This window comes from Bufo gargarizans, chromosome 2 (assembly GCF_014858855.1).
Source record: "Bufo gargarizans isolate SCDJY-AF-19 chromosome 2, ASM1485885v1, whole genome shotgun sequence".
Taxonomy (NCBI): Eukaryota; Metazoa; Chordata; class Amphibia; order Anura; family Bufonidae; genus Bufo; species Bufo gargarizans.
In genome coordinates this window covers 144,891,010-144,916,133 of record NC_058081.1, presented here as the reverse complement: position 1 = coordinate 144,916,133, position 25,124 = coordinate 144,891,010, and the positions used below count along the sequence as shown (strand labels likewise).

At 45.7% G+C, this 25,124-nt stretch overlaps 1 protein-coding gene across 4 annotated transcripts in view; it reads right to left on the bottom strand.

Moving 5' to 3' along the window:
* Window positions 1–25,124, bottom strand: part of CRTC3 (CREB regulated transcription coactivator 3) — a 127,361-nt gene that overhangs the window by 89,758 nt on the left and 12,479 nt on the right. For all 4 annotated transcript variants that reach the window (XM_044279562.1, XM_044279563.1, XM_044279564.1 and 1 more), the window contains exon 2: window positions 19,442–19,552. In XM_044279562.1, coding sequence (XP_044135497.1) covers window positions 19,442–19,552 — 111 coding nt within the window. The remainder of the gene's footprint in view (window positions 1–19,441; window positions 19,553–25,124) is intronic.

The window sequence follows — 25,124 nt, the reverse complement described above, 5'->3', positions numbered from 1 at the left end:
TTATGGCTTACAGATAATGAAAACCCAAAAGTCAGTATCTCAGAAAATTAGAATATTGTGAAAAAGTTTAGTATTTCAGACTCATGGGGTAACCCTCTAATCAGCCAATCACACAAAACACCTGCAAAAGGTTTCCTAAGCCTTTACATGGTCCCACAGTGCGATTCAGTAGGCTAGACAATCATGGGGCAGGCTGCTGACTTGACAGTTGTCCAGAAGACAGTCATTGGCACCCTCCACAAGGAATGTAAGCCACAACAGGTCATTGCTAAAGTAGCTGGCTGTTCACAGATTGCTGTATCCAAGCATATTTATAAAAAGATGAGTGGCATAAAAAACGCGTGGTAGAAAAAGGTGCACCAGCAACAGGCATAACATCAGCCTTGAAAGGAATGTCAAGAAAAGGCAATTCAAGGATTTTGGGGAGATTCACAGGGAGTAGACTGTGGCTGAAGTCAGTGTTTTAAGAGCCGCCACACATATCCAGGGCTACAACGGTCACATTCCTTGTGTCAAGCCACTTATGACCCAGAGACAACATCAGAAACGTCTTAGGCTACTTTTACACTTGCGGCAGAGTGATCCGGCAAGCAGTTCAGTCGCCGCAAAATGTATGCCAACTGATGGCATTAGTAAAACTGATCAGGATCCTGGTCAGTCTTAAAAATACCTGATCAGTCAAAAAAAATGCATTGAAATGCCGGATACGTCTTTCCGGTGTCTTTCGGCAAAACAGATCCGGCATTTATTTTTTTAACTTTTTTTTTTTTTTTTTTTAGGTGCGCAGACTGGAAGGACGCATCCGGCATCCCGGTATTTTGAATACTAAAACATTCCTATAGAAAAAAAATGCCGGATCTGGCATTCAGGCAAGTCTTCAGTTTTTTTTCCGCCGGAGATAAAACTGTAGCATGCTACGGTTTTATCTTTTGCCTGATCAGTCAAAATGACTGAACGGAAGACATACTCTCCATTCAGAATGCATGGGGATATGCCTGATCAGTTCTTTTCCGGCATTGAGCCCTTTTGACGGAACTCAGTGCCAGAAAAGAAAAACGCTAGTATGAAAGTACCCTTACCTGGGCTAAGGAGAAAAAAGACTGGACTCTTGCTCAGTTGTCCAAAGTCCTGTTTTCAGATGAATGTAAATTTTGCATTGCATTTGGAAATCAAGGTTTCAGAGTCTGGAAGAAGAGTGGAGAGGCACACAATCCAAGTTGCTTGGTCCATTGTGAAGTTCCCACAGTCCACTCTGTGTTATGAGAAGCCCAAAGTCAGCGCAGCCATCTACCAGGACATTTTAGAGCACTTCATGCTTCCCTCTGCTGGCAAACTTCATGGAGATGCTGATTTCATTTTCCAGCAGGACTTGGCACCTGCCCACTCTGCCAAAAGTACCAATACCTAGTTTAGCAACCACGGTATCACTGTGCTTGTTTGGCCAGAAAACTTGACTGACCTAAACCCCATAGAGAATCTATAAGACACTGTCAAGAGGAAGATGAGACACCAGACCCAACAATGCAGACAAGCCATCAAAGCAACCTGGGCTTCCATAACACCTCAGCAGTGCCACAGGCTGATCACCTCCTTGCCACGCCGCATTGATGCAGTAACTTAAGGGCCCCGACCAAGTATTGAGTGCATATACTGTACATACTTTTCAGTAGGCCAACATTTCTGTATTAAAAATATTTTTTGTTGGTTTCATAATATTCAATCTTCTGAGATACAGATAATGAAAACCCAAACGTCAGTAAGTTAGAATCATCAACATTAAAAGAAATAAACTCTTAAAATAGACCATTTTGCATGTAATGAATGTATATAATATATAAGTTTCACTTTTTGAATTGAATTACTGAAATAAATTAACTTTTCAACAATATTTTAATTTATATAGGCCCCACACCAGGTCAGGTAATGTTAGGAGGAGACCTGGAGAAGCCTACAAGCCACAGTATCCCGCTCCCACTGTGGAATTCGGTGCAGGATTGGAGATAACATGGTAGTGTGTCCACACTGCTGTGATTGGGAAGATTTGTCTTTGTGAAGGACACGTGAATCAAGCCATGTATAAAGTTATCCTGAAGAAAAACTTGCTTCCTTCTGCTCTGATAGTGTTCCCAAACTTTGACAATTGTTTTTGGTTCAGCAGGACAATGCTCTATGTCACACAGCAAGGTCAATCAAGGTGTGGATGAAGGACCACAAGACCAAGAGCCCGCCATTGCCAGACCAGTCTCCAGATATAAACCACATTGAAAACCTCGGGAATGTGATCAAGAGGAAGACGGATGGTCACAACCAATTAAACAAAGCCGGGCTGCGTGAGTTTCTGCACCAGTAGTATCATAGTATCCCAGACTGGTGAAAAGCATGCCAAGACGTATGAAAGCTGTGATAAAAAAAATCACTGTTATGTCACAAAATATTGATTTCTGGACTCCACCTAAGTTCCTAAGATCCAGTGCACTGGTAGGTTGCTGAAGTTGGTGTCCCAGCTGGTCCCATATACACTGAATGGTGATAGATCAGGAGACCAGGCGGCTAAGAAAGTGTTGCAATCTACATTCCTTGCTGAACTGTTCGTGTCGCTGGTATGACTACTAGAGGTGACCGACTGTCGTATGATCACACCAGCAGTTAGGGGAGTGTGTAGCTCCACAGCCAAGGCAGGATTGAAGTTGTCACCATGAAGCCTCCATACTCAAACCTGACCATGATTGCGTCCCAAACAGAACCTGGATCTGACACTAAAGACGATACAGTTCCAGTGCCTAGCAGTCCAGGTTTCTTGCTCATGACACCACTGCAAACAGACAACAGTGGCTGTCTGTCAATAGCAGGACAAGTAATGTGCACCGTGACACTACATTTTCTTCTGCTAAGGCCGAGTGTACACGAACGTGTGTGACCCGTGACTATGCTGCGGGCCGCAATGCACGATAGCCGGCCGTGGGTCAGCCGCATCGGAGCGCAGACCCATTCACTTTAATGGGTCCGCGATCCGCAAACAGATAGGACCTGTTCTATCTTTTTGCGGAACGGAAGTACGGGACGCAACCCCACTAAAGCAGTGTGTCCAAGGGGTCCCATTCCATGCGGCCGTTCCGCAATTCTAGATTTGCGGACCCATTGAAGTGAATGGGTCCGCACCCGTGACGCGGAATGCACACGGAACTGTGGCCATGTATTGTGGCCCGCAATACGGCCACGGATAACACACGTTCGTGTGAACTCGGCCTAAGTGTTGGAAATAGCCCGGGGAGAGATGGGTGTTTAATGAAGGTGCCACCTGTGTCTGAATGGTGGACAATGAAACTGTGGGAGCTACTTACACTTGTCAGAACATTTAAACAATCCTATCTACCGGTGGTACGTGCCCTCACATAACCACTGCTCCCAACACCTCCTAACAACCAGGTCAGAACGGCCTAGATGGTGGACAATTTGTCAAAATGATGATCCTGCTTCACTCACTCCAATGACTTGCCCCCTCTCAAGGTCTGTCAACTGGGCAAAATGTATTTGAGTCAGTCATTATGTCTAGCCGTCAATCTCTCATCAAGAGGTACACTATCCAAAAGTAGCCTCTGAGAACCTTTTTATAGGGTAGCGGGGGAAAGCACTTTTACAGCCTCTTGCGGCAAGACCCAGTATCTAATCAGACCACACCTGTAACCATTTACATATCTGCAACTTTATCTATACACATACTTAACATATATTTTATCTGTGAAGAATGAACGCACATTGCTAATGCCAAACCAGGCTCGACTGCGGTCAAACCATAAACCTCAGCTGCTACATTTGGCCTTGTCCTGAACGCTCATGTGCAATGCTCTAATGAAGCGCCATACGATCTATAAATTGTATGACACTGCAATATGGTGCAGATACGAGCGTATAACAGTGATTATACCAACAGTGAGCAAGATCGGGAACATCGGTGAAGACAGACAAGTGAATGTATAAAATGAATTGTACAAGGCAATAATTATTTGGGGATTCTCGGGAGCCACAGAGCGATAATCACATGCAGCTTTACTACAAATAACTGTGGCTCGCTTGGACAGACCATGCGGTTAAAAACAACACTGTGTAAACCTGCGGCTCGTCACATGCATCTCTGCCACACAGTTCTTGGCTGCACGCCACACAACCACTACGTGTACAGGCACAACAGGAACAGAAGTGGGGTGCTTTTCATCCCCTGCTTCCTTTCAAAAAGAGAGCATCACCAATATTTTTATTTCATTCTTGAAAATGATAAGAGTATACTAATTTCCTTCTGCACACTTAAAAGGCTTGAAGCGCAAACGTGGCTTTCTTGGTTGCGCACACCAATGTGTTTTTAAGCTTTTCAAATGAAAAAAAGCTGTGTTTTTTAACTTACCCGGTGCGCAGGAGCCCTGACAAGTTCACTCTTCACTACTGCACCTGGTTGTCAGCCCGGAGTCCTTCTCCCTGCACCCTGCCACAGGTACGAGGACTCAACTACAAGTCCACTAGACGGCGAGCTGAACATGTCCACCTGTTTTACTGCTACCAGTTTATTTATTCCTGTTAACAATTTTAAAGGGGTTGTCTTCATGAGGTCTATTAGTTATATAGACATCATAAAGGGGGGTCCCCCATGTGAAAATGAATGGCTGGTCACAGCTTCCCACAGCTGAACGGTTTTCTGAGGGTGTCGGGGACAGGACCCAGGCCGCATTTTAAATACAATGCAGGGAGACAATAGTTGTATCAAGAAATGTGTAGAAATCCCCTTTTCTCAAATTCACATCCCCACCTATCCCTTGGGTGAACCTGACAGATGTGTCTATTTTCAATAGTAATTCTGTAAATGAAACCTATACATTAACAGCTAAAGTTCCAATGAACCGCGAACGCGCATAGACTTCTGTCCTCTAGGTGTAAAAGCCAAACTAAGCCCCCTAAAGTTCACGAGGTAAAAATGTGCAGATTTTATCTGCAAACTGCTTTGCCATCCAAATCACTGTTAAGCTCCATCATCTGTCCTATGGAAACAAATGAGAAAACCTGAAGCAACAAACTGTATGGCGGGACCCTATTTACTCCAGTAAAGCCCTCAGCCCGCTTCCCCGTCTGTCCCAAAATGGAGGTGCTCATGAACAGGAGCCTCAATCAGCAGCCGCGTTCACATCGGCTGTAGACTTCCATTAATAATGTAGGTTACAGGAGCAGAACGAAAATGATGGACATGCCAGATCCGTCAGATGACGGACAGCCTCCACTGACGGGGGGTCTGCTGGGATTCCGTTATGGTGTCTGTCCATTAACTGGACAAAATAGGACAGCATACTGCGCTATCTAAGCTGTATTTGTATTTGGCAAGGACACAAGCGACTGACAAAGAGAATAGTAATACAGAGTTGTGAATTTCTTCACACATTTTCAGGAGGAAGAACAGAGGAATAACAACAGTTCCAATTAAAAATGCTCCAGAATTGCCATTTCATGGGGAATGTAAGCATTTAGTAAAACAGACATGTCAAAAGAGGGGACGAGTCTTCTAACTACCCTGGAACCTGAACTTCTCATTCATCAAGAAGAACCCACAGAGAACTCATTACAGTAAAAAGGAGTCTCTCTCTGGTGGGCTCTCGTCACATTTGTGTGGCCAGGGTTCTGGAGTCGGCATGCTAAACATCCTCCTCATCCACATGTTTCCACACTCCTTCATAAATGGCTCCTGTAGAAGTAGCAGTAACATATTTACTACAGTAAAATCACTTTTTATCACCATGTAATTTTTATTTTGAAGTTGGATTCGGTACATTCCTACTGGCCTCATCTCCACAGCCCTGACCCCCGCCCCCCCCGCCGCCCCCATCTACAGATCCCACTGCCTTAGAGACCCCATTATGCCGTTTTCAAGAATTGTAAGAATAGTGCCAAGTGTGAACAAAGTCTTAGGCCTCTTTCACACGGCCGAGTTTTCCGCGCGGGTGCAATGCGTGAAGTGAACGCATTGCACCCGCACTGAATCCGGACCCATTCATTTCTATGGGGCTGTGCACATGAGCGGTGATTTTCACGCATCATGCGCGAAAATCGCAGCAAGCTCTATTTTGTGCGTTTTTCACGCAACGCAGGCCCAATAGAAGTGAATGGGGCTGCATGAAAATCGCAAGCAAGTGCGGATGCGGTGCGATTTTCACGCACGGTTGCTAGGAGACGATCGGGATGGAGACCCAATCATTATTATTTTCCCTTACAAGACTACGCACATGGTCCGTCACATTATCCATCACCATGGTAAAAGATCATGTTATAAGGGAAAATAATACAATCTACACAACCTTGAACCCAAACATGAACTTCTGTGAAGAAATTCAGGTCTGGGTACCACATTCAGTTTTTTATCACGCGCGTGCAAAACACATTGCACCCGCACGATAAAAACTGAACAACGGAACGCAATCGCAGTCAAAACTGACTGCACATGGGTACCTACTCGCGCGGGTTTGCCCCAACACATCCGGACACGCTCGTGTGAAAGAGGCCTTAGGGTATGTTCACACGACTGATTTTGAAATCCACCTACAATGTATTTTTTGTGTGCGTTTTTGACTTTTTCTGTCAATACAAAACTGCATTTGCAGAAACCTCCTCTTTACAATGTAAAGACGTCATGATCTGATAACCATATCTAAACAGAGCACTTTTACAACCATTGTCCCAAAATGTAAGGATGCGCCATTTTCAGATCAGCTTCCCACATGTAGGCCTCCTGTTGGAGTCGCCATAGCCCATGAATACATGGTATTATAATAACGTATTTCAGATAACTGTAGGGAAGATAATAACATCTGTAATATTCCTTCACAAAACACCCAAGAGCTGACCCATCTGTTCTCCCTGCAGCTGTGTGACATGGCTCTGCTTCAACATGAGCGCTCCCCCGAGACACAGTCATCCACCACTTGTCCGTGCGAACCTGAGCATCAAGCCCTTCACTACCAGTTGTTTTTTAAAGTCCTATTGGCCGAGTACAGCAACTCCCCGGGGTTTAGTCTTCGTCCAATCAAAATCATAGCGTTTTTAAAACAGGCGTCCTGTACAAAATGGACGTCCACAATTACTAAGACAAGCAGCGAGCACAAGCATTTCAGTCACTTGGTCTTCAGCTGGAGTGGACTAAGCTGTCCAAAGACATAAGCCTGATGAAAAAAGCCATGTGGATTATTTTGGCCAGGCATGCTCAACCTGTGGCCCTCCAGCTGTTGTAAAACTACAACTCCCACCATGCCCTGCTACTGGCTGATAGCTGTAGACTGTCTGGGAATGCTGGGCGTTGTAATTTTGCAACAGCTGGAGGGCCGCAGGTTGAGTATGCCCGATTTTGGCCAACCATCATTTGGGAATTGTACGCATTATCTCGGCAGTGGGGAAAACAGATGGAAATGTACTGCGCATGTGCCGATTACGGATGTATGGCACATGCACGAAAGTGGCCATAATGGAAGCGCTCACTAGTATTCGCTTTATAAGACGCACATTATCCCCCTACTTTGTGGAGGGGGGGGGGCGTCTTATAAAGTGAAAAATACGGTACTTCAAACGGAGGCATAAAATTAAATGCCTCCCATACGTCCAGGCCCCGTGCATGGCTGAAAACATCCATTATCAGAGTGGGGGGAGAAAATCACCAATGGCAGGTGGGGACTGGGACGAGCCTCCCTAGTATCACGGGCGACGCTAGGGAGGCTCGTCCCCGTCACCGCTTGCTATTAGCTGCACCCCCCCATAGCAACCAATCAGATTCCTCCTACAACTTTCCAAAGGAGCTGTGAAAAATGAAAAGGTTGAATCTTAGTTGCTATGGGCAACTACGCCAGTTTTCCCTTATACCGGTTTGATAAATCTCCCCTTTAATTGTTAAAATTGCAAATTTTTAACAGTTTCATCTACTGCAGAAGCTAGCTTAGTTTATCGCTACATTTTGTGCTTTTTAAGCTGAACATAAGTTGATACATGAGCCGCAATATACGCCACTGTTACCCCCACCCACTTTGACATTCAAAACACTTTTCTGGTGCGTTTCATTCTTTCTCGCAAAAAATAAGGAGAAAATAATTGATAAATTTGTCGCAAATCAAAACACCATTACTTTTTGGGCATTTTACACTGTAATTCTGGCGAAATATTATTAGTAAATGTCCCCTAGCATATAAACGTATATGAGCTGGAGGAGAATTACAGAAGGCTTTACCCTTCCCTACACCCAGCTTCTTCCAGGCAGAAATGGAAGTAGGGGTTCCTCAGTGACCTCACTTTGCCGGGGTTCCCCTGTAGTGGTAAGACTGCCAGTCACTGGTGCAGTGAACACGATGCCATATTTCATCCTTATGTCAGTGGCTATTTCCTACACATCCTTCACATGTACTAATAAATGGAGCATTGTCCCTGCCGCAGGGTCCAATGTTCTCAGCGCCAGGATCTCACAGATGTTTGGTCCACTAGCCCACGCGGAAGAGATTTCATGAAAGGGATGATAATGCAGCATCTACACGTCACACCTGCCACAGACCGTGAAGGAAACTAGAATCTGCTCCTATAACGTCATAAAATATCCTATTGTAGTGTAACTGGATGATAAGAGGGGGAAGACTACTACTCCATGCAGATAGAGAACCAAGGCACACCTATACACTGTGGGCACACTCAACAGGTTGTCCAACCTCATCAAGGGTCCCTAGTCGGGATGAGCGAATCGACTGGAGCAGTGTTCGGGAAATGGTTTTTTACAGTACAAATTAATTTATTAAGTTATTGCGCAAAGTCTCGCGAGACCTCGCAAAGCAATAACTTCGGATCATCGGAGCCAATACATTCTCCTGCTCCGTACAGTATTACAACAACGTTTTATGCAAATCGACTTCAGATGTTTCATCCGAAGTTGATTCGCTCATCCTTAGTCGCTAGCAATGGAGTGTCTACCATGTCATGTCTATGGGGGTCCCTATGCCTGATCCTTTTGTTTTCATTGGAAAGGCCAGTGTAACGAGGGGAAATAGCTGATGACACAATGCACATACTAATATATATAGTATCACACAAAAGTTAGTACACCCCTCACATTTTTGTAAATATTTTATTTTACCTTTTCATGGGACAACACTGAAGATCTGACACTTTGATACAATGTATGGTAGTCAGTGTACAGCTTGTATAACAGTTTAAATCTGGTGTGCCCTCAAAATAACTCATCACACAGCCATTAATGTCCAAACAACAAAAGTGAGCACACCTCTAAGTGAAAACAGCCAAATTGTGCCCAATTAGCCATTTTCCCTCCCTGGTGTCACGTGACTTGTTAGTATTACAAGGTCTCAGGTGTGAATGGAGAGCAGGTCTGTAAAATTTGGCATTACCGCTCTCACAATCTCATACTGGAGACTGGAAGTTCAACATGGTGCCTCATGGCAAAGAACTCTGAGGATCTGAAATAAAGAATTGTTGCTCTACATAAAGATGGCTTAGGCTACAAGAAGATTGCCAACACCCTGAAACTGAGCTGCAACATGGTGGCCAAGACCATACAGTGGGTTTAACAAGACAGGTTCCACCCAGAACAGGCCTCACCAAGTTGAGTGCACGTGCTCAGCGTCATATCCAGAGGTTGTCTTTTCAAAATAGACGTATGAGTGCTGCCAGCATTGTTACAGGGGTGGGAGGTCCGCCTGTCAGTGCCCAGACCATACGCCGCACACTGCATCAAACTGGTCTGTATGGCTGCTGTCCCAGAAGGAAGCCTCTTCTAAAGATGATGCGCAAGAAAGCCCGCAAACAGTTTGCTGAAGGCAAGCAGCCTAAGGACATTGATTACTGGAACCATGTCCTGTGTTCTTATAAGACCAAGATAAACTTATTTGGTTCAGATGGTGTCAAGTGTGTGTGGAGACAACCAGGTGAGGAGTACAAAGACAAGTGTGTCTTGCCTACAGTCGACCATGGTGGGAATGTCATGGTTTGGGGCTGCCGGCTGTGGGGAGCTACAGTTCATTGAGGGAACCATGAATGCAAATATATACTGTGACACTGAAGCAGAGCATGATCCCCTCCCGTCGGTAACTGGGCCACAGGGCAGTATTCCAACAAGATAACTACCCCAAACACACTTCCAAGACGACCACTAAAGTTGCTGGACTGGCCAAGCATGTCTCCAGACCTAGACTCTATTGAGCATCTGTGAGGTATCCTCAAACGGAAGGTGGAGGAGCGCAAGGTCTCCATCATCCACCAGCTCTATGATGCCGTCATAAAGGAGTGGAACAGGATTCCAGTGGCAACCTGTGAAGCTCTAGTGAACTCCATGCCCAAGAGAGTTAAGGCAGTGCTGGAAAATAATGGTCACCACACAAAATATTGACACTTTGGGCACAATTTAACTTGTACTCACTTTTGTTGCCAGCAGTTTAGACATTAACCCCTTAACGCCCAGCGCCGTACAAGGCGCAAGGTCCGCGGGGCTCTGGGGAACGATCGGGGGGGTTTGGGCACCATGCCCGCACTTACCGGCAGGCAGCTCCAAGCGCTGCGATTGGCCGATCAATGAGACAGACACATCACAGCGCAGGAAGCTGTCAGAGGCATCGGGTCGGAAGGAGGTCGGGGGAGGTGGCAGGTGCTGAACAAGTCAGCACCGGTCATCTCCGAGGTGAGGCAGGGGACACCAGTGTTTTGGGTCCCCTTCCAGTGCTGCTATTGGCTGGACCAACGCGCCAGCCAATGGCAGCGCTATAGCTGCACTGGAAGAGGCAGAACTTCCCTTATTGCAGCCATTCTAGCTGGTGACTACATGCCGAGAGGTTCTGTGCCTTTCTGTGCTGCTTGTGGCTTGCTGGGACTTGTGGTGCACACCACAGCAATTTAACCCCTTTCCTAAAGAACAGAAGAAATAAGAACACCTGGAATAGCTGCACAGATTTTTTTTTTTTATTTGCAGCTGTTTGAGATCCCTAAACCAACCTCCGTCCCTGTCCCTTCCTCCCCCCTCCGTCATTTTTTTTTTTACGGACACCATTTTTTCTGCGTGCGAGCTGTGACTGCCAGGTGCTGTTCAGTGCGTACCTGCCTGATCAGCACCTGGGGATTATCTGTGCTGATTCTTTTGGCAAATTTTTCTTATTTTATTTCCTAAAAAAGAAAAATAGCAGTTATGGCTTTAAATATATATATATATATATATATATATATATATATATATATATATATAGTTCTATATTTCTATATATATGGATATAAGTAAAAAAATTTTAGTCAGTGTTCATTTAGAATTTTTATACGACAGTTTTTGCAAGCATGCACAATCTGTATGCGTGCGTGCGTGTTGCACTGATCAGTAGTGTGCTCCATAGCATCTGCACATTTTTTAGGTTATTGTTTGTTTTTGTTTTTTTAATTGTTGTTAAAAATAAGCTGCAGTTAGTGGTTATATATGTATATATTCAATTTGGGCTCGTTCACAATTTCCAATTTACAGTCAGACCATGACCAAGAATCGATTTTATTTCATTCGGAAATTCCTACACTACACCGACAATGCACAGCGCCCACCCCAAAACGACCCGACATTTGACCGTCTATTCAAAGTTAGGCCTGTCATTGACCACTTCAGCACCAAGTTTGCTGAGGTGTACAACCCCTATAAAAATGTCTGTGTAGATGAGTCTCTATTATTGTTCAAAGGGAGGATTAGATTCCGCCAGTACCCGTCTAGCAAACGGCCAAGGTATGGCATAAAAATATATAAACTTTGTGAGTAGCTCCGGGTACACCCACAGGTTCTGGGTTTATGAAGGGAAAGATTCCCGCATAGAACCCCCAGAATGCCTAGGAGTTAGTGGGAAGATCGTGTGGGACTTGCGCACCCAGTGCTGGATAAGGGTTACCACCTCTATGTGGATAACTATTATACCAGCATACTCCTATTCATGTCCCTAACTGACAGGGGTACTGTGGCTTGTGGGACAGTACGCAAAAATCAGAGAGGCTTCCCTAGATCCCTGGTAGGGCAACCACTGAGAATGGGTGAAAGTAGGGCTCTCCTCCATGAGAACATGCTGGTGGTTAAGTACAAGGACAAGAGGGACGTCCTTGTACTGACCACCATTCACACTAACACCAGCTCCCCTGCTCCTGTACGAGGTACCACAACCACTACCCCCAAACCAGTTTGTATCCTGGACTACAACAGGCACATGGGAGGGGTGGATCTTGCAGATTAACTTCTGAAGCCCTACAGTGCCACATGAAAAACGAAAGTGTGGTACAAAAAGCTGTCCGTACACATTGTACAGATGGCAATGTGAAATGCGTACGTGCTATTTCAATCTGCAGGCCACACAGGAACTTTCCTTCAGTTCCAAGAGGTGCATGCAGTACTTTTCAGTCCGCCTGCCTCTTGGCATGCGCTGCCGCCGGAACTCCGCCCCCACCCCTATTATAGTCAGTGGGGACGGAGCGGCAGTCCGGGGGCACACGTGGACTAGCAGCAGGACGGATCTGACAGGCTGTTCACCCGCCAAAACAGCCTGCCAGTGTCCCCTGCCGCTAGTGTGAAAGTACCCTTAAAATGTTCGTACGGGGGTGCTCTTTCCGAAATGGGGTCACTTGTTGGGGTTATTCATTGCGACATGGCACCTAAAATACATGTCTGCCAATTCAGGTCAGCAAAATCCATATTTAGCTGTTTGACTCTAGAGCCCTGCCATGCGCCCATACATCAGTTTTTGAGCACATTTAGGGTGTTGGGGTAATCAGGGAAATGGGGAACAAAATGTGTTTGTCCTGTTACCCCTTGTGAAAGTGAAAAATGTGGGTGCAAAGCAACTTTTTCTGGAAAAAAATAGTGATTTTTAATTTTCACAGCCAAGCGTTTCCTAAATCTGTGAAACGCCTGATGGGTCAAAGTGCTCACTACACCACTTTAAATATTCCTTGAGGGGTGTAGTTTCCGGAATGGGGTCACTTTTTGGGGGTTTCCACTGTAGGGCCACCTCAGGGTGTCTTCATGTAAAACTGCAGATTCAGGCTACTTTCACACTTGCGTTTGATCGGATCCGTTCTGAACGGATCCGATCATATTAATGCAGACGGAGGCTCCGTTCAGTACGGATCAGTCTGCATTAATAACTTAGAAAAATTTCTAAGTGCGAAAGTAGCCTGAGCGGATCCGTTCAGACTTTCAATGTAAAGTCAATGGGGGACGGATCCGCTTGAAGATTGAGCCATATGGTGTCATCTTCAAGCGGATCCGTTCCCATTGACTTACATTGTAAGTCTGAACGGATCCGCTCGCCTCCGCACGGCCAGGCGGACACCCGAACGCTGCAAGCAGCGTTCAGCTGTCCGCCTGGCCGTGCGGAGGCGAGCGGAGCGGAGGCTGAACGCCGCCAGACTGATGCAGTCTGAGCGGATCCGCATCCATTCAGACTGCATCAGGGCTGGACGGAGGCGTTCTGCTCCGCTCGTGAGCTCCTTCAAACGGAGCTCACGAGCGGACAGCAGAACGCTAGTGTGAAAGTAGCCTCAGGGTAGTAGATTTTAAGTTTTGTTTGGCTGTAAACCCTTGATGTGTTGCAGAATTTTTTTAATTAAAATTTTAAATCTGCTAAAAATGCTGAAATTTCATTCCCATTTTTATTTAATTCTCGTGGGGCACCTGAAGGGTTAACAACGTTAGTAAAATCAGTTTTGAATAGCTTGAGGGATGTAATTTCGAAAATGGGGTGATTTATGGATGGTTTCTAATACGTAAGCCCCAGAAAGGGACTTCATAACTGAACTGGTCTTTGAAAAAAATTGGGGTTTGGAAATGTTCTTAAAATGTTAAGCTTTGCTTCTAAACTTCTAATCCTTCTAACGTCCCCAAAAAATAAAATGTCATTTTCAAAATGATCCAAACATGAAGTAGACATATGGGGAATGTAAAGTAATAACTATTTTTGGAGGAATTACTATTATAAAAGTAGAGAAATTGAAATTTGCTAATTTTTGGCAATTTTTTTTTTTTTTTTTTTTTTATAAATGACTCAATTTTACCACTTTTATGAAGTACATTATGTGACGAGAAAACAATCTCAGAATGGCTTGGATAAGTAAAAGTGTTTTAAAGTTATTACTACACAAAGTGACATTGGTCAGATTTGCTAAAAATGGTCTGGGCAGAAAGGTGAAAAATGGCCCACTCCTGAAAGGGTTAAAACTGTGTGTTATTTTGAGGGCACACCAAGCTGTACACTGACTACTTTATATTATATCAAAGGGTATCTTCAGTGTGTTGTCCCATCAAAAGATATAATACAATTTTTTACAAAAATGTGAAAATATATATATATATACACACAGCGAGACAGAGAGGGGGACAGCGAGACAGAGAGGGGGACAGCGAGACAGAGAGGGGGACAGCGAGACAGAGAGGGGGACAGCGAGACAGAGAGGGGGACAGCGAGACAGAGAGGGGGACAGCGAGACAAACCTATGTGGCTGACATTATTATACATATTGAACAGTCAGTATAAATGTACATACACGTATCAATGTAGTTTTTGCCGATTTGCACACAGTTTTCACTGTTTCTGCACCAAAACACTCATGAGTGACTTGCATATTTTGCAGCAGATCTGGGATAAATCCACGTCCAAATCTCGCCCTTTGCATTGCAAATGGTGAAATCTGCACTGAAAATCCACACAAACAATTGGATTTCAAAATCTGTGCTGCAGGTCAATTTCCGCACGTAAAACTTCTGCACTGTGTAGATAAGATCCTGAAAATGTCATCTACTAGGGCTGCATTCACATCTCCGTTACAGATGATCCAACAAAAACCTCTGCGTGCAGCAGCATTTATGCCGGAAAGCAGCCGGATCACCACCAGATCCCATTAGGCTCCATTCACACGAGCGAGTTTTCCGGACTGGTGCGATGAGTGAAGTCTGACCCATTCATTTCAATGGTCTGTGCACATTTTTCACTCATCAGTTGTGTGAGAATCGCAGCATGTTCTATATCCTGCACTTTTCATGCAGCCCTGGTCCCTAGAAGTGGATGGGGCTTCAGTGAAAAAACGCATTGTATCCAGATGTAATCCAGATGCAGTCCGGGTCCAATGTGGTTTTCACTGATGGTTGCTAGTAGAGTTGTTGAGATACCAAATTTTTGATTCGATACAAAAAAAAAAATAAAAATTGCAATACTCCATGCCATGCGAAAAAAAAAAAAAAAAAAAAAACACCCAAAAAGCCACGTGCATTCCACATTTAAAAAAAATGGCAAATTGCGCAGTTTTTACAAATTTTTTTCTGTTTCAGCGTTCACCGCATAGATTTTTTTAATATTTTAATAGTTTGGACTTTTCGGACGTGGCAATATGTTTATTTATTTATTGTTTATATATTTTATATGTAATATTGGGAAAGGGGGTGATTTATACTTTGTGGGGTTTTTTTTTGTTGTTTTTACAGTTTATGTAATAACTATTTCCCCCCTTAGGGGCTAGAACCTGGGATCTTTTCATCCCTTGACCTATTCACCCTTTCACCCATTCACACATCCGCAATTCCATTCCGCATTTTTCGGAACGGAATTGCGGACCCATACATTTCTATGAGGCCCCGGAATTGCGGACCCGCTCCAAACAGAAGCTGCCACTGCCATCAATGAGGGGGAGGGGGCCACTGCCACCAATGATTTTAATACTGGGGGGGTTGAGGGGGGCGGACGCACTGCGCCACCAATGCTAATTAACCTTTAATACAGGAAGCGGGTACTGGCAGCAGCTGAGGGGTTAACTGCCGCTGATCGCCGCTCCCTTTCAGAGGCAGGGTGCCGGCACCTGCCTCCTGTATTAAAAGTTAAAGCTGACCTTTCATGAGCAGGCTACATAGAGCGGCGCCCAGGGATCTCGCCCGCTGTGCCCCCATTACTGTCTTCTGCTCTGTATGCTAATTACTACTATCGGAGCAATGGGGAGGAGACATCAGCTTCTCTCCTTGGATTTCCTTCTCCCTGCTGTGACGTTCTGCGCTGCGATTGGACAACGCTACAGCAGGGAGAAGGAACACCCAGGAGAGAAGCGGATATCTCCTCCCCATTGCTCCGATAGTAGTAATTAGCATATGGAGCAGGAGACAGTAATGGGGGCACAGCGGGCGAACGGAGCGGCGCCCAGGAATAATAGTAAGTGCAGGGACATCCCTGGGCGCCGCTCTATGTAACCTGGTAACCTAAAGTCCGGGTCCATTTAAAATCCTCCTATCATTGGTGGCGCAGTGCACCTGCCCCACTCTCCTCATTGGTGGCAGCGGCACAGGGGGAGGGAGACACTGCTTCCTTCTCCCCTTTGCTGCTGAGGGAACATGAGCGCGCTGACAGCAGTGCGCTCATGCTATGTGATACTAGACTGCGCAGCCCAGTATCGAAAAGATGCAAATCCCAGTATCGTATCGATATAGTGACAAAAGTATCAATTGGGTATCGAAATTTCCATACCCGCAACAACCCTAGTTGCAAGGTGATATTGTTTGTAAACCTTCAGTTTTTTTTCACGCGCATGAAAAAAACGCATCAAAATGGATTGCACCCGCATGGAAAAAACAGAAACACTGAACGCAAATGCAGACAAAACTGACTGAACTTGCTTGCGAAATGGTGCAAGTTTCACTGAACGCACCCTGAACGCATCCTGAAACAATCCATATCTTTCGTGTGAAAGAGGCCTTAGGCCTCTTGCACACGCACGTGTGCGCCCCATGGCCGTGCTGCTGCCTGCAAATTGTGGGCCGCAATGCACAAACACCCACCGTGGGGCAGCCGCAGCGGATCGCGGACCCATTCACTTTAATGGGTCCGTGATCCGGCCGTTCTGCAATAAGATAGGACATGTTCTATCTTTTTGCAGAACGGAAGTACGGGACGAAACCCCACGGAAGAACTCTTAACTGGTACTGTATTGTGCTGCAAATTTACTGCACAAAAATCAAGCGCGTAATATGCACCGTGTGCACGTACTCCAAATGGTTAAGGAGCTGCAGCCACAGAGACTGAAAGCATATCGTCATCTCCGACAAAGCGATTTCAGCAAAATACAGGCACCTTCTATAATACAGAATCCATACACACTCCGCAGTTTTCTTAGGCTGCTTTCACACTTGCGTTTGGCGAGGATCCGTCTTGTATCTACACAGACGGATCCGCACCAATAATGCAAACGCTTGTATCCGTTCATAATAGATCCGTTTGCATTATTCATAAAAATTAAAAAAAGTCTAAGTCAAAACGGATCCGTCCTGACTTACACTGAAAGTCAATCGAGGACGGATCCGTTTTCAATTGCACCATATTGTGCCAGTGAAAAACGGATCCGTCCCCATTGACTTACATTGTAAGTCAGGACGGATCCGTTTGGCTCTGCATCGTCAGACGGTCACCAAAATGCTGCAAGCTGCCCTCTAGTGACAGTCTAAAAAACGCAACGGAGGCCAAACGCAGCCAAATTAAAGCATTCTGAACGGATCCTTATCGATTCAGAATGCATTGGGGCTGAACTGATCCGTTTTGGGCGGCTTGTGAGAGCCCTGAACGGATCGCACAAGCGGAAAGCCAAAACGCCAGTGTGAAAGTAGCCTTACTTCCATCAATAGAAATGACTAGTCTTGTTTGCAATACTGACCAGAATAGGATATGTTCTATAAAAAATACATGTGTGCATGGCCCCATAGAAATTAATGGGTCAGAAATATACTGTCATGAGCATGGGTACCGGCTACATTTTAAAAAAATTAAAACTTTTTTTTTTTTAGCATTAGAGAACCATGGCTGTAGGCAGCACTACATCGGTCCATGGATGGATGTATACAGCTGGGCTGCGACATCACACAAGCCCTGAAAACAGCTGTGAAATTCTTTTGGGGAAGAAATCAGCCATGCTTACCTAATCCTGGACAACCCCTTAAAAAACCTGCTTCTGAAGCATGAGCGGATTCTTCAGAGGGCTGAAGGTATTCCGTTTTTACAAGCGAAAAAACAAAAGTGCACCTGTTCTACGCAGTCCAGGCTCTTATCAGAGCCAAGCAGCAAAGCAGACCCCCGCACATAACAACCGGACCACCTACAGCCACTGTATGACCCTCTGCTACATCACTGAAACCCCACAAGTAGCCCATTACCCATAACCCCTGAAATCCGGATCTACTCTGCCCTGCTCACCTCAAAAAGAAAGTCACACTGTCACTGTGAAGAAAGAAAGAAAGACATCACCATGTCACTGTGAGACAACCCCTTTAAAAAAAAAAAATCACAGATTATGGCTTCTTGATATCATCTGCTATGAAGGTGTTAAAAATCCATCTGTATATCAATTATATCTGTGTCTGGGAGAGCTGGGCGACAGCACAATAGTCCACTATTATAGCCCCAGAGTGGCTGTCATCCAGTTTTTTTTTCCTTAAAAGGGATGCCCCAAGATTTAAACACAGGTGATCATTAGGGGTCTGACCGCTGGGACCTCCGCTGAAGACAAGATTAAAGGTCTTGCATTGAATGGATGGAGCACAGGCAAATATGACAGACAGTTGAGCACTGTACTCACACAACAAAGGGGGGCCTTTTTTAAGGAGTATAAGGGGGCCTTTCAGGAGTCTAAGGGGGTGCCTTCACACGCTGCAGATTTTGTGGCAGAAAATCCCGTGACTGAAAAGCCATTCCATTCATTTGAAAGGGGCGGCGAGTACATGGATTTCTGCAAACCCCATTGAGGCCACTTTCAGACGGGTGAGTTTTTACAGAGACAGACAGCGCTCCGTTTATGCTTGTGAAATCAGTGAATTTTTTTTATTATTATTCAGCCGGTCATAATTAAGCAAAGTTTCGGGTCATACAAGAAAGGCCCTTCATCAGGCCACTCTGTAGCGCTGTAATGGGGCAGCCGCCGTGTGTTGCATACGTTCAGACGAGTGAGTGTCACACTCCGGATTCGCTGCGCAGCTCTCGTCCTGAACTTCCAGTGCTGCCGGGGTCGCACAGCATTATATTTATTTATGATGCTACGTAACCCTTACAGTTCTGGAATGTAGGGTTAAATAGGCATCATAAGTCAATATAGTGCTATGTGAAACCCGGCGGTGCTAGGAGTTCAGGACGGGAGCTGCGCTGCGAGTCTGGAGCGTGACACTCACTCGTCTGAAAGGGGCCTAAGGTGAATGGAACTGATTTTCAGTCACAGAATTTTCTGCCCCAAAATCTGACGCGTGTGAAGGCACCCTAAGAAAGCTGGGTGACAACTACATGAACCACAATGACCAATCTCGTGGATGCCACCAGTGCACTATATGTAATGGCGATATCACCCGCTCCTGAGATGTGAGGGCATGCCAGGGAATCCTGGACACACGGCAATATCTTACCTGGAAATCAGACGGACTGCTGCTTATCTGGTTCACATTTGGCAATGAGCCGCCGTAGTACTGAGCCCGGGATTGTGCAATTCGCAACTGCTGCAGCTTCTGGAACTGAACCTGAAAAGCCAAAAGGGACAGTGTTACTAAAGGAAGCCTGAAATACAGCACCATGCATAGAAAGCCGTGGGTTTTCTATGGGGCTGTCCTAAATATACATTGTTTTACAGAAATAACATTATTATAACCAAAGCTCATTTACTATTGTGTCACACAGTGAGGACTGGCAGAAATGTCCTACCAGCACCAGATGAAGCACAAAGCAGTGAGTTCTACTACTCAAAGTCCTACTTCTGAGTCCACGTTACAAAGCCCATTTGACTTTTGTGGTGTCTAGGCAAAATGGTCCAGAAAGACAACCCAAAATTGTAAGGGGGATGACCACAAACGAAGAACGCTCGTTTCCGATCACAGCCCCTAGAAAACATGTCGCTGATCACCGTTTGTCTGGTGATCAGATCCTTTATGCGACACCAAAGGTCATGATTTTTACGCAAGACGTCATCATTTGTAAGGGGGGAGAATGTGCTGCCACAACATGAAGACTGCATGGGGATGAACAGTCTTCTCAACGATCATTTGTCCCCATACTAAAGATACTGCCTGAACCATTGACTGGTGCTCCTTACCAAACAGAATATCAGCCCATGTTAGAAAACCCTAAAAGCCAGCTGCAAATATTTAAGCAGGACACATCACTGGGACAGGGGACCTAATTGTCCCCATCCTGTCCAAGTTAAAGAGGATCACTGCTACTTCAATTCCCCAATTCTGGAGCATCTTCAGGACTTGGCCGAACCCATTCAAGGGGCACTGTCTTATCGCACTATTAACGTCTATAAAGCTTGAGGGACACTAAAAAGAAGAAGTGGCTGGTGGAGCCATCTAATGTCTACAGTACATTGTCCTGCATGGTCTTGATTTCTGAAACGGTAGACAAAAGAAGCGGCTGATGAACGGTGACCGCCCGCCTCATGTAGACAGCACAATGACAGCTCTGTGCCTCCTCTAGTTAGGTTTGCCTCTGTAACTAAAGAAGGCTATGCTAACCAAACTAAGCAAAAATGGAGATACTTCTACTGCTCCACCCAGATCCCAGCATGACTAAATGAAGCCTCAGGCAGGGTCACATTTATTAGAAAAACAAGCGCCCTCACTTTTTAAAAAAAAGCAAAAAGTCAGATTCTCGAGTGCCTGTGTGACATTTTAGGTTCTGTTCACATCCCATTCTTTTTCCTTCCATGGCTGGGAAACGTCAGAAGTATTCCCCAATGACAGGCTGCAGCATATGCCACTATCTGCATCCACCGCTATACAGTTTCTATTTAATCCCATCATAAAAAGTGAGGTATACATTTTTTTACTGTAACCCTCTGCATAGCAAAGAGCAGCCAATCATACTTTCCTAGAAAGAAAAAAAAAAATAATAATAATAATAATCCAGATCTGCAACTAAATCCACAAGTAAAACTTGCAGATTCTGGGGGTGAAAAAACAGCAAAATCCGCACAAACTACACTGCTGTGTGCATGCTCCCTAAAACATATTAAAAGGTGTTGTCCGAGAAAAAATATTTTAGTTTGCAAACCAGCACGGGGATCTGAATACTTTTGTAATTGCATGTAATTAAAAATGTTGCATAGCCACTGAGTTATTCAATAAAATGTGTCTGTATAGTGACACACGCTGTTAGTTATTTTTCTTATTTCTTTGTCCTGCTCACTGAGAAGGCTGCACATGCTTAATTTCATCTTTCAACTGCCTCCTGAGCTGTGATAGGGAGAGCTGAGACACACCTCCTGAGCTGTGATAGGGAGAGCTGAGACACACCTCCTGAGCTGTGATAGGGAGAGCTGAGACACACCTCCTGAGCTGTGATAGGGAGAGCTGAGACACACCTCCTGAGCTGTGATAGGGAGAGCTGAGACACACCTCCTGAGCTGTGATAGGGAGAGCTGAGACACACCTCCTGAGCTGTGATAGGGAGAGGCTGAGACACACCTCCTGAGCTGTGATAGGGAGAGCTGAGACACACCTCCTGAGCTGAGATAGGGAGAGCTGAGACACACCTCCTGAGCTGTGATAGGGAGAGCTGAGACACACCTCCTGAGCTGTGATAGGGAGAGCTGAGACACACCTCCTGAGCTGTGATAGGGAGAGCTGAGACACACCTCCTGAGCTGTGATAGGGAGAGCTGAGACACACCTCCTGAGCTGTGATAGGGAGAGCTGAGACACACCTCCTGAGCTGTGATAGGGAGAGCTGAGACACACCTCCTGAGCTGTGATAGGGAGAGCTGAGACACACCTCCTGAGCTGTGATAGGGAGAGCTGAGACACACCTCCTGAGCTGTGATAGGGAGAGCTGAGACACACCTCCTGAGCTGTGATAGGGAGAGCTGAGACACACCTCCTGAGCTGTGATAGGGAGAGCTGAGACACACCTCCTGAGCTGTGATAGGGAGAGCTGAGACACACCTCCTGAGCTGTGATAGGGAGAGCTGAGACACACCTCCTGAGCTGTGATAGGGAGAGCTGAGACACACCTCCTGAGCTGTGATAGGGAGAGCTGAGACACACCTCCTGAGCTGTGATAGGGAGAGCTGAGACACACCTCCTGAGCTGTGATAGGGAGAGCTGAGACACACCTCCTGAGCTGTGATAGGGAGAGCTGAGACACACCTCCTGAGCTGTGATAGGAAGAGCTGAGACACACCTCCTGAGCTGTGATAGGAAGAGCTGAGACACGCCCCCTGAGCTGCAGCAGAAAAGACACTCCCCTTGAGCTGTCAGCTTGATATAAATCTAGCAGAGCAATGACTGGGGAGATCTCTGGATCAATGTGAGGTACAGGGCTGGTTCTATCTTTGTTAGAAAGAGGTCGTCATGTACTGTATGATGTCTGGTTTTCATTTTTTATATCAGTCATAAGATACCCCTTTAATAGAATTACGCTATATATAAGGTACCAACAGGCAGAAAACTCCACTGCAATGAACACCACTAGGGAAGAAGAGGGAACAAAAGAGTGGAAAGTTTAACCCTAATTTGTATGCAGCAAAGCCCCTTGTAATTACTGTACGGACCTCACGCTTGTGTGAACCCATTGTAGAAAGCTCACAGGAGGTCTAATTTGACCAGACAAGACCAGCGGGTAGCAGACTTCCGTCACAGAGATTAGGGGGTAGGTTTGGCTTACTACTGAGTTTCTATAGACAACAATAGGGCTCCAGACAGTCATAAAGGTAACCGCTGGATTTTTTATTTTTGTATCTGAACGCATAGCTCTGTTGAGAAATGCACCAATATTTAGCACACAGATAAATCCCTGGCCGTAGTGGTGCCATGCCATACATACTGGTATCGCCACAGTGACCACGTGAGCGGTAAGGGGATTTAAGCGGAGAATATGGCCCATTTTCCTAAGGATATCACATATGCATCTGCAGTAGTCCTGGGTAATTCAGGCGAGGGACTATTAGGCCTCCTGCACACCTTGCGGATTACACATGGAAACACCGCAGTGTAGAACAGTACTAGCAAAGTGTATGAGATGACACAAATCTCGGGTACACTTTGAGGATTGTTTCTGTGCCTTGCAGTGTGGTATTCACCCTTTTCCAATAAAGGGTAAGATCTGCGACAAAAAACGCATCAAATCCACATCAAAATCCTCAATTAGAAATTAATTTTCAGCTGAGCAGCGCCCACGGATTACGGATGACACACAAGAGGGTAAAAACGGACACACGGACCAGACATGGATCCTTCACGGACACTTTTTCAAGGAGGTGAAAGTGACATGGAAATGTGAACATGGTCACTATTCGTTCTGTAGCATGTTATAGAGCAGGAGGAGCTGAGAAGATTGATACCAAGTTTAATACACTGCTACTCGGTCCATTCACACGTCCGTAACGTGTTTGGCAGATTCACAGATCCGCAAAACACGGACACGCCAATGTGCGTTCAGGCAGTTTGCGGACCGCATCTCGCCGGCACTAATAGAATATGCCTATTCTTGTCCGCAAATGCGGACAAGAATAGGACATGTTCTATTTTTTTCGGAAATGGAAGTGCAGACCCGGAAGTGTGCGTCCACATTTCCGGAGCCGGGCCGCACGTCGTGCGGCCCCATAGAAATGAATGGGTCCGCAATTCCGTTCCGCAAAATGCGGAACGAAATTGCAGACTTGTGAATGGGGCCTTAGTGGTGAGCTTTCGAGATCTGTTCACACTAAGCAGTGCTGCATGGTGGCTGGTGGGGCCCAGCGCCATGGGGGCTTAGCTTGATAAACGGGATGGGTGTTGGGTTTGCCACCTGTAGGTGACATGTTGCAGGATATAGTCGCCATGTGGCGCTGCCTCAAATTAGAGTAGGGACCCACTTGTAAGAGGCCATCATGGAGTGGTGAGTGGGCTTATGAATTTTGATGAAAATGTATAGTAAGTGCCTCAATGCACATGTTTACAACTATGCTGAGAAGAAATACGGCAGATCAATGCGTGGCATGTGGACGTGCGATCCACGTCTTTCTTTGTGCAGACTGGTTTAAAGTTTTGTACGGAAAGAATCATCGTAAATTGGCAATTCTTAGGCCTCTTTCACACGGGTGTCGCGGGTGAGGGCCGGATGTGTTCAGGGTGCATTGCGGGAAACCCGTGCGAGTAGGCACGCAATTTCAGTCAGTATTGGCTGCGATTGTGTTCCGTTGCTCAGTTTTTTCTGCGCGAGTGCAATGCGTTTTGCATGCACGTGAGAAAAAACTGAATGTGGTACCCAGACCCGAATCCGGACTTCACAGTTCGGGTTTGGTATTCTGTAGATTTTATTATTTTCCATTATAGCATTCAAAAGGACCTTCGCTGATGTTACCACGTGGTGAGCGCAGTGACGTCAGTGCAGGTCCTGCTGAATGAAGATAGAAGGTTCATTCAGCAGGACCTGCGCTGATGTCACCGTGCTCACATTCGCGATTACGTCAGCGAAGGTCCTTTTGCAGGTCCTTCAAGAAGAACAAAGAAGAGGATCCTGGCTTTATGATCAAATGGATGAGGTGAGTTATGTTTTTATTATTTTTTTAACCCTAAATTGACATTGGACTTTGCATTCTGTATTAAAGAATGCTATTATTTTCCATTATAACCAAGTTATAATGGAAGAAAATAAAGTGAATGGGGTCCCGGGTCGCTTATCCTTAGTCTCCTTAGCAACCATGCGTGAAAATTGCACCGCATCCGCACTTGCTTGCGGTCCCATTCATTTCTATGGGGCCTGCGTTGCGTTAAAAACACAGAATATAGAACATGCTGCGATTTTGATGCAAACGCACAAGTGATGCGTGAAAAACATTGCTCATGTGCACAGCCCCAGTGAAATGAATGGGTCAGGATTCAGTGCAGGTGCAATGCGTTCACGTCACGCATTGCAACCGCGCGAAACACTCGCCCGTGTGAAAGGGGCCTTAATCTAAACCTCCGCTCATTCATGGCTCAGTGGTCCCGTGGCCTGCCCATCGGTGACAGCGTTCCCTACAGTTTACACTGAGATATCTGCCAGTCACTAAAAGGGCCGCCCGCTGGACTCCTAAGCGTAGAACGAGCAGATGTTAGATCCATAAATGACAGGTTCT